General features: G+C 41.6%; 1 protein-coding gene across 1 annotated transcript in view; it reads right to left on the reverse strand.

Moving 5' to 3' along the window:
* Positions 1–460: 460 nt before the first annotated feature.
* The window catches only part of dhx35 (DEAH-box helicase 35), a 20,120-nt gene continuing 9,873 nt past the window's right edge, over positions 461–10,707 (reverse strand). The window contains exons 12-21 of the mRNA XM_060894521.1: positions 10,410–10,620; positions 10,209–10,333; positions 8,967–9,021; positions 8,682–8,872; positions 6,948–7,025; positions 6,716–6,845; positions 6,500–6,581; positions 5,237–5,308; positions 2,825–2,936; positions 461–1,672 (exon numbers count right to left, since the gene is read on the reverse strand). Of these exons, the coding sequence (XP_060750504.1) occupies positions 1,634–1,672; positions 2,825–2,936; positions 5,237–5,308; positions 6,500–6,581; positions 6,716–6,845; positions 6,948–7,025; positions 8,682–8,872; positions 8,967–9,021; positions 10,209–10,333; positions 10,410–10,620 (1,095 nt within the window). The 3' untranslated portion in view covers positions 461–1,633. The remainder of the gene's footprint in view (positions 1,673–2,824; positions 2,937–5,236; positions 5,309–6,499; positions 6,582–6,715; positions 6,846–6,947; positions 7,026–8,681; positions 8,873–8,966; positions 9,022–10,208; positions 10,334–10,409; positions 10,621–10,707) is intronic.

Genomic DNA, 10,707 nt, shown 5'->3' on the forward strand with positions numbered 1-10,707 from the left:
AGTCTCAGTGAAGGAGGCGTGGCCTCTGTGTCTGTTAGTCTCAGTGAAGGAGGCGTGGCCTCTGTGTCTGTTAGTCTCAGCGAAGGAGGCGTGGCCTCTGTGTCGGTTAGTCTCAGTGAAGGAGGCGTGGCCTCTGTGTCGGTTAGTCTCAGTGAAGGAGGCGTGGCCTCTGTGTCGGTTAGTCTCAGTGAAGGAGGCGTGGCACACTTTCATCGCTTGGTATTTGGGCGTGGCTAAATGTAAACATGTTATTAACGTCCTTGGTAATTAACATCTAATTAATATTTATTAACAGGCACATGTCAGTATGAAGAAAATCAGCAAAACATCTTTACTAGAGGAAGTAAAGCCGTAACACCTGATTTAATGAGAGGAATCAGAACTGTATCAGAAAATATTTTGCTGTAAAAAAAAAAAAAGTTTCACGTTTTAAACTACAAAGAAACACACGTGTGTCACGTTTGTGTGAAGATTCTGATTTATTTCAGACCGATGTTTATACAGAGGTTAGAGATGTAAAGAGAGGTGGAGGTTTCCTGGAGGTCGTACCTTACTGTAGGAATGAAGATTATTGCTGAGATTAAGTGTAAGTGTGTGTGTGTGTGTGTGTGTGTGTGTGTGTGTGTGTGCGTGCGCACGCTACACACTACGTATGATTTTCACAGTGTTCTGAGAGGAACTCAACATGCAGGACATGGATTTTGGAGTATTACTGCTGGAATAACACCATCGTGACCTGAGCAGCAGCTACAGCTCGACTATACAAGGTTATAAAGTCGGATTACGGTCATAATTAGCATGCAGATGTCTCAGTAAAGCTTGAGGATAAACCTTTAATAAATTGAACGCAGGTCGAGGTCTAAAGCTGGACCATTTTTGTTTGTGCTCTCTTTCCAAAACGTTTATTTGTTTATTTATTTTAAAGTACACCGTGGGGCAATAACGTAATGTTTATAAAGCATGAAGCTCGTTCACGAAAAAATACAATTTTCTGACCAATTTCAGAAAATCAGCATGGAATATCATGAAAGAACTGAAAAAAAAAATATATCCAGGATTTCAGTGAAGTTTTAAGTGAAGCACATTTTTAGGCACCGGTTTAAAAATGGCAAAGTTTTTTCCTGTTATAAAACAGATTGAATATTTGGCACATAATGGTGAGGAAAAGGCCACTAAATCTCAGCTACACAGTATTTCTAGGAAAAAAAACTATTGGACAAATTAAAAAAAAATAAAAAAATTTGAAAGACAGCAGAAACACAGTGAAATCCGTGATCGAAAATAAAGATCGCGGTCTGTTTGTTAAGGAAAAAAATAAAGATATTTCACTTCCCTATTTACGCCATGCACAAGGTACATAAATGAAAAGTAAAGGGAAAAAAATGCCCCATGAATGACCTCTGACAATTTTGTGTTCTTGTGCTGGTGGACGAATTCATCTGAATAGGAGGAAATATTTATATTGTACACGTATATACAAGGCTGAAGATTCGTCTCAGTTATGCGGCCTTCTGATGGGGGTGCGTGTGTGTGTGTGTGTGTGTGTGTGTGTGTGTGTGTGTGTGTGTGTGTGTCTCAAGTACTTTAGGATCATTAGTTCACCAGCCGGTCACGATGACGATGGATGAGGAGTTCAGAAGACTTTGGACCTCTTGCTTCCCAGAGAGCCGTGCTGTTGCAGAGGAGGAGGAGGAGGAGGAGGAGGAGGAGAAGTGAGAGGAAGTGAGGGAGGGAAGGAGGGAGAGGGGGAAAAAAGAGGAAATGAGACAAAGGAGGAAAAAGTCACGATGACGAAAATAAGAGTCGAAACGTGTGAGAGGTGAAATTTGTTTCCTCTCTGAAGCAAATATTAAGAAATAAAAAGGAGGAAGTTTATGAACGTATTTAAACCTTTCTGCTATAATCTGTGCAGGAGAACGTTCAGCAGTGAGGTTTATAATAAATTAATAAATAATTATTATTATTATTATTAGCGTGAAAAACAAACGTGGGGGGGCACGGTGGCTTAGTGGTTATCACGTTCGCCTCACACCTCCAGTGTTGGGGGTTCGATTCCCGCCTCCACCTTGTGTGTGTGGAGTTTGCATGTTCTCCCCGTGCCTCGGGGGTTTCCTCCGGGTACTCCGGTTTCCTCCCCCGGTCCAAAGACATGCATGGTAGGTTGATTGGCATCTCTGGAAAATTGTCCGTAGTGTGTGAGTGTGTGAGTGAATGAGAGTGTGTGTGTGTGTGCACTGTGATGGGTTGGCACTCCGTCCAGGGTGTATCCTGCCTTGATGCCCGATGACGCCTGAGATAGGCACAGGCTCCCCGTGACCCGAGGTAGTTCGGATAAGTGGTAGAAGATGAATGAATGAATGAAAAACAAACAAACACAGTGCTGGAACATGAGTGACTGGGATTAGAGCTAAAATCTTTGTGGTGTTTGTCGGGTATCTGATGTCACTCTGCATTATAAATGTGTGAATCGTCCCGTCGGAGGCTTTTGGACGAGATTCATAACATATAATCAGCATCCCGATCACACCGACCCTAAAACGTTCCATCACTTTAATACAACAAACAAAAAACTTTATGCAAATTAGGTACAGCAAGAAATCCGAACCGTCGGCTCGATAATTCCTCAAGACCAAACCTTATGTCATGATAATTAGTTCTTATGTTTATGTCTTATGTCCTGTTTAAATAAATAAGGGAGTAAAAACTCAGAACTGTGTTACAAACCCAGGCCACATGAGGTACAGAGTAACATCGTCATCGGTGAATGAAAGACAGCAGATATTAATAACACACAACAATGACGCGTGTGATGAAGACGACGTACCGCGGCCTGTTTATAAAAATGAGGTGCCAGTTCCACCAGCCAGGACGATTCCACCGCAGTCACATCTCGCATGTAGTACCTGGAGGTCTGAATCACCTCGTTAAAGACCACCCTGAAATTACACACACACACAAATGTGAGTCAAATGCAGTAGATAATGAATCAAATGGGGTAGATACTGAGTCAAATGCAGTAGATAACGAATCAAATGGGGTAAATACTGAGTCTAATGCCGTGGATAATGAATCAACTGGGGTAGATATTGAGTCAAATGCAGTAGATACTGAGTCAAATGGGGTAGATACAGAGTCAAATGCAGTAGATAATGAATCAAATGGGGTAGATACAGAGTCAAATGCAGTAGATAATGAATCAAATGGGGTAGATACTGAGTCAAATGGGGTAGATAAAGAATCAAATGGGATAGATACTGAGTCAAATGCAGTAGATAATGAATCAAATGGGGTAGATACTGAGTCAAATGCAGTAGATAATGAATCAAATGGGGTAGATACAGAGTCAAATGGGATAGATACTGAGTCAAATGCAGTAAATAAGAACTCAAATGGGGTAAATACTGAGTCTAATGCAGTAGATAATGAATCAACTGGGGTAGATATTGAGTCAAATGCAGTAGATACTGAGTCAAATGGGGTAGATACAGAGTCAAATGCAGTAGATAATGAATCAAATGGGGTAGATACAGTCAAATGCAGTAGATAATGAATCAAATGGGGTAGATACAGAGTCAAATGCAGTAGATAATGAATCAAATGGGATAGATACAGAGTCAAATGCAGTAGATAATGAATCAAATGGGGTAAATACTGAGTCTAATGCAGTGGTTAATGAATCAACTGGGGTAGATATTGAGTCAAATGCAGTAGATACTGAGTCAAATGGGGTAGATACAGAGTCAAATGCAGTAGATAATGAATCAAATGGGGTAGATACAGAGTCAAATGCAGTAGATAATGAATCAAATGGGGTAGATACTGAGTCAAATGGGGTAGATAATGAATCAAATTGGATAGATACTGAGTCAAATGCAGTTGATAATGAATCAAATGGGGTAGATACTGAGTCAAATGCAGTAGATAATGAATCAAATGGGGTAGATATTGAGTCAAATGCAGTAGATAATGAATCAAATGGGGTAGATACAGAGTCAAATGCAGTAGATACTGAGTCAAATGGGGTAGATACAGAGTCAAATGCAGTAGATAATGAATCAAATGGGGTAGATACAGAGTCAAATGCAGTAGATAATGAATCAAATGGGGTAGATACTGAGTCAAATGCAGTAGATAATGAATCAAATGGGGTAGATACTGAGTCAAATGGGATAGATACTGAGTCAAATGCAGTAAATAAGAACTCAAATGGGGTAAATACTGAGTCTAATGCAGTAGATAATGAATCAACTGGGGTAGATATTGAGTCAAATGCAGTAGATACTGAGTCAAATGGGGTAGATACAGAGTCAAATGCAGTAGATAATGAATCAAATGGGGTAGATACAGAGTCAAATGCAGTAGATACTGAGTCAAATGGGGTAGATACAGTCAAATGCAGTAGATAATGAATCAAATGGGGTAGATACAGAGTCAAATGCAGTAGATAATGAATCAAATGGGATAGATACAGAGTCAAATGCAGTAGATAATGAATCAAATGGGGTAGATACAGAGTCAAATGCAGTAGATAATGAATCAAATGGGATAGATACTGAGTCAAATGCAGTAGATAATGAATCAAATGGGATAGATACTGAGTCAAATGCAGTAGATAAGCTCAAATGGGGTAGATACTGAGTCAAATGTGGAACGGACAGAATAATCTGAAGTAGGTACTGGACCAAATGCAGTAACTACTGAATCAAATACTGAATGATCTGCCGTAGGTACTGAATTGTCGGCATTGGGTAAAGTCACAGTACACAATTTTGGATGCAAAGGTTTAAAACCATTAACAACATCAAAATTACAGACTGGACAAACTTTTTTTTTTTACATTGTAGTATGACCAAAAAAAAAAGGAGCCACAAGTGACTGAATGTTTTTGTTAATAAGGTACTAGATAAAATCTACACCACTTTATTTTCTTATCCGTTCCAAACATATTTAAAAAAAAACATTTTAAATAGATGCACACAATAATTTCACACAGAAAATATGAAGGAACTCTGAACTGGTTCATTTTCTTTTTTTTAAGAAAGTAGAACTCCTTTTGTCAGATTAACAGCTTCACAGGAGAAAACTTGTGCTGTTATTTTGGAAAATAAAGTTTTCACAAAGTACTAAAACCCCCCAAAAACATCTACTCTCATAACTTTAGTTCCAATTCCAGTCTGGTATCTTTACTCAGTTTGAATACAGCATAAAAATCTATTTACAAAAGAACAAGTAGTACCATTTCGGAGGTTTCTCCCCATAAAGCACAGAGTTGGGATGAATGTGAAGCTCCCGGTCGTCCCGTAAAGTCCTGAGAGTGAAAAGAACAAATTATAAAAAAAAAAAAACAGAGTATTAAAAACGATTTATCCTACATTACTACTGACTTCTGCATCCTGATGTGTCAGAAGGCACTGATTCATTTTAATACAGTCCGGTTTCTATAGTAACAACTGATTCACAGCCACCACTTGTTCTCTAAAAGGAAGGAGTCTCCAGTGTCAGAGAGTAAAGCTGTAATTTTATGTTTTCTCTTTTCTTTTCTATTCAGGACAAAGGATTTATTCTGTCTTGTTACAATTAAAGGTGAGGTCTCCGTTGTTTGAGAATTGCTTCAGAAAACTGCGTTGGGACGCCAAACAAAACAAAACAAACGTGTAGCCAATGAGCAGAAAGGGGCGTGTCTTGTCGATATGGGCGGAGAGAACTGAAGGAGCAGGAAGTTGGTCACATATTCACAGATTGGAGTTTCCTGAGTCAATAACTCCTGAGCTAAACGCTGTTACTACACAAATAACACCTCTTTTCTATCGTAGTAATGTAGAGACGCAGCTACAACTGTGTTTTGTGTAGTAACAGTGTTTATCTCAGGAGTTATTGACTCAGGAAACTCCAATCTGTGAATATGTGACCAACTTTACTTAAGACGCCGAGGCGCTTTTTTCCTTCTCGATAGGTGAGTAACGTTGGTTTTGTTTTGTTACACAGAACTAATATATGTCTTTGTCCTTTACATGATTATGTTTGTGTGTCATTTTTGCTTGTTTGTTTATCTGCAATCGTATTGTTCTTCACTTCAGCTATGATAAAGACACTCTCTCATTCATCTTCTACCGCTTATCCGAACTACCTCGGGTCACGGGGAGCCTGTGCCTATCTCAGGCGTCATCGGGCATCAAGGCAGGATACACCCTGGACGGAGTGCCAACCCATCGCAGGGCACACACACACACACTCTCATTCACTCACACAATCACACACTACAGACAATTTTCCAGAGATGCCAATCAACCTACCATGCATGTCTTTGGACCGGGGGGGAAACCGGAGTACCCAGAGGAAACCCCCGAGGCGGAGCTCTCAAAACAGTAGCTATTATAAATGTCCTAAAGTAACTGTGTCGATATTGTAAATGGAGATAAAACACTACACAGCTCCTGTCCTATGATACGTAAATGTAATAACAGCACGTGATTAACGTACGTGAAGGGACACGTCTGACCTGTAAGATCCGGAGTGATGCAAGCGAGCCGCGTTAGCAAAGAATCCTGACACGATGCACCTCAGGATGACATCGGGGTCTCCTGAAGACACGGATGACAAAAACACGAAGGCATTTCTTCTTTACGAGCATCTTTGCAAAATGTTTTATTTTGACATTTAAACGTAGACACATGTTATCTTATCATAAAGTGTTTAATCAGGAACGAACTCGGACCTTCGCTGGAGGTTCGAGGAACCTTGAACTTGTTCAGCAGGCGACGGAGCTGCTCTCGGACCGTCATGGCACGCAGGAGACCTTTATAGTTCAGGAAGTGCTCCTGACACCACTGAGAACTCTTCTGATGCTGCAATGCAATAAAATAAATGATTTGACGCGACGGATCGACGTCATAACGCAACGTCTACAAGCGACAAACGAATACAAAACGCTTGAATTCCTGACTGACCTTCACAAACGCCTCGTAGACATTCAGCATGGTCAGATGATCGCCTTCAGCCACGGCAAACTTCCTGTGCTCACGCGCCTGACGGTAACGAGAAGATAGGGGAGAAACGGGTTAGCGACGTCTCCATAGTAACGGCTCATACGCAGGGACTTGTAGATATCGGCAACATAATCAGCAAGTGGTGACGTTTTCTATATGGAGAAATGTGTTTCTGTAACATTTAAGGAAGGAGTCTCCAGGATCAGACCATCAGAGGTTACACGGTTTTTAATTTATCAGCGAGTGAACGAGAACTTAAATATCACAAACCTTAAACTGATGTAGGTACTGAATCTAACTTGGTCGGTACTGAGACTAATGCGTTTGGTACTGAACCAAATAGGGCAGATACTGAGTCAAATGCAGTAGATACTGAGTCAAATGGAGTAGATACTGAGTTAAATGCAGTAGATACTGAGTCAAATGGGGAAGATACTGAGTCAAATGCAGTAGATAATGAATCAAATGGAGTAGATACTGAGTCAAATGCAGTAGATACTGAGTCTAATGCTGTAGGTAATGAATCAAATGCAGTAGATAATGAATCAAATGAGGAAGATACTGAGTCAAATGCAGTAGATAATGAATCAAATGGAGTAGATACTGAGTCTAATGCCGTAGGTAATGAATCAAATGCAGTAGATAATGAATCAAATGGGTTAGATACTGAGTCAAATGCAGTAGATAATGAATCAAATGCAGTAGATAATGAATCAAATGGAGTAGATACTGAGTCAAATGCAGTAGATACTGAGTCTAATGCTGTAGGTAATGAATCAAATGCAGTAGATAATGAATCAAATGGGGAAGATGCTGAGTCAAATGCAGTAGATAATGAATCAAATGAGGAAGATGCTGAGTCAAATGCAGTACATAATGAATCAAATGAGGAAGATACTGAGTCAAATGCAGTAGATAATGAATCAAATGGCATAGATACTGAGTCTAATGCCGTAGGTAATGAATCAAATGCAGTAGATAATGAATCAAATGGGGTACGGACAGAATAATCTGAAGTAGGTACTGGACCAAATGCAGTAGCCTCTGAACAAAATACAGTGCGTACTGAATGATCTGCCGTAAGTACTGAATTGTCGGCATCGGGTACAGTCACAGTACACAATTTTGGATGCAATCGCAATCATAAAAGGCATAAAAGAAAAAATGATTCCACATCACTGATTAATTTACTCCATACACACCATATTACCTGTTTGTTAACATTTTCAAACTGATGTGACTAGTGATGAGTCATTTACAATAGAGTCACTCTCATATGATTCGGTTGTTTTCTCTTCTCTTCTTTTTTTTTTTTTTTTTAAATAGACATATATTACGTTATTAATGTCTCAGCATAATTTTAAAAATACGATTCCATGGAAACATCTGAGCTGTTTTAAATATCACAAAAACTACGTCTGAATTAGAAGGAGCCGCTAACGAATCAAAAGCAACGACTCTTTTCATGGAGCTGAATCAAATGATCTGATTCTGATTTTTTTTTTTTTTACTCGCAGGAGTCAGATGAGATTTCTCTATTTGTTCTAACATTACTTTTAGTCTGTAAGTATCATTTTAGTGAGATAACGAATCATTTACGGAGTGTTATAATAATCTGAAACAGTCAACTTAGGTTCTCAGATGATGCTTTAATTTGTAGCAACCTCTAGAGGAGCGAAAAAAAGACGGACTCACGGCCGCTTTCTTTTGATTGGACGGCACCACGAACACGTTCTGGATCTGCATCATGGCGGCAATGCTGATGATCTCTTTGGAGCAGCCGAAGTTTCCCGACTCGAGAAGCATCTTAGCAAACATGGGGCTGAGGGGGAACTCGGCCATGCGGACCCCCGCCGGCTCCGTCAGACGCCCGTACTGATCCAGACCTAAACCCAGACATCACATCATCAGGTTTTACACGAGCTTTATGACACGAGTTTACAACATCACTTCTCAGGATGGATAAAAACCGTCTCTTACCACCGAGAGCGAAGAGCAGCTCTAACGCCTGCACCATGGTCTGAGCCGGGGGCGGCTGAAAAAAAGACCACGCTCTGTAAATCTCTCCATCATGTTTTTAGAAAAAGTGTCAACACTTTACAGCTTCAGGCAAAAATATGAATAAGAAAAAAAGTCTGAATCAGAGCAAAGACAAATCATTTGGTTGGATTTGACACTGCAGCGGTTGGTGTTTTTCTGAACAGAACCGTGGTACGTTCTCTTTCTCTGTGCGGTTCTTTAAGCAGGTGAGAACACACTCTAGGATTCACACTAAGGATGAAGTGATTTGACTCGGAGTCAATTCACTTTGGAACAAACTCGAGTGATGAAGTGAATCGATATTGAGTCGACTCAAGTGCAGGAAGTGATTCAAACATTCTGTGAGTTTTAGGATGCAGTGTTTTGCTAATTATTTATGGAGTGTTAAATCTGTGCTGTCTGTGTTCCCTGTGCTCCTTGTGTTCTCTGTGCTCCCTGTGCTCCTTGTGCTCCCTGTGCTCCTTGTGTTCTCTGTGCTCCCTGTGTTCTCTGTGTTCTCTGTGCTCCCTGTGTTCCCTGTCCTCCCTGTGTTCCCTGTCCTCCCTGTGTTCCCTGTCCTCCCTGTGTTCCCTGTCCTCCCTGTCCTCCCTGTGTTCCCTGTCCTCCCTGTGTTCCCTGTCCTCCCTGTGTTCCCTGTCCTCCCTGTGTTCCCTGTGCTCCCTGTGTTCCCTGTGTTCTCTGTGTTCCCTGTGTTCCCTGTGCTCCCTGTGCTCCTTGTGCTCCCTGTGCTCCTTGTGTTCTCTGTGCTCCCTGTGTTCCCTGTCCTCTCTGTGTTCCCTGTCCTCCCTGTGTTCCCTGTCCTCTCTGTGTTCCCTGTCCTCCCTGTGTTCCCTGTCCTCCCTGTGTTCCCTGTCCTCCCTGTGTTCCCTGTGCTCCCTGTATTCCCTGTGCTCCCTGTGTTCCCTGTGCTCCCTGTGTTCTCTGTGCTCCCTGTGTTCTCTGTGCTCCCTGTGCTCCCTGTGTTCTCTGTGCTCCCTGTGCTCCCTGTGTTCTCTGTGCTCTGGGTCATTTTACACTTGATGAACATTTTTCTAGCCCTATATTTCTAAACAATGAGAGAAAAACATTTAAGGAGGATATTTTTGGCCCAAAGTTGAACATTTTCTGCTTTTTAATTCAAACACGGTGTGAAATTAAAGCAAATCAGCAACAGAAGCAAACAGAAGAAAAGGCTTCACTCACAGACAGGAAGCTGAAGCGCAGGACGTTGTCGATGCCCAGCGCTTTGAGCTGTAGGATGACCGGCGCCAGATTACTGCGCTGCATCTCAGGCACGGTGCTCTCCGGAAGCTTCTCGAAGTCTTCCTCTAAACAAACGAGACCGGTTTAGAAAACGCAAACAACGCAAAAACAGACGTGAGGTCCGAGGACAGCGTGACGTACCCGTGTAAAGACGGAAACATTTCCCGGGCCGGTTGCGTCCTCCTCTTCCTGCTCTCTGGGACGCTGAGGCTTTGGAGATCGGCGTCACCACCAGAGACTCGATGGCCGTGAGAGGGTTGTAGCACCGCAGCTTGACGAACGCACAGTCGATCACAAACACGATGCCGTTGATGGTGATGGACGTCTCGGCGATGTTCGTGGCAACCACCACCTGCCAGAGAAGTGTTTTATTTTACTCGAATATTTACACTTCTGTTCCTGGGATTTTACTCAGTAGACGTTATCGTGTGTGTACGAG

The sequence above is a fragment of the Tachysurus vachellii genome, chromosome 19 (assembly GCF_030014155.1).
Source record: "Tachysurus vachellii isolate PV-2020 chromosome 19, HZAU_Pvac_v1, whole genome shotgun sequence".
NCBI lineage: Eukaryota > Metazoa > Chordata > Actinopteri > Siluriformes > Bagridae > Tachysurus > Tachysurus vachellii.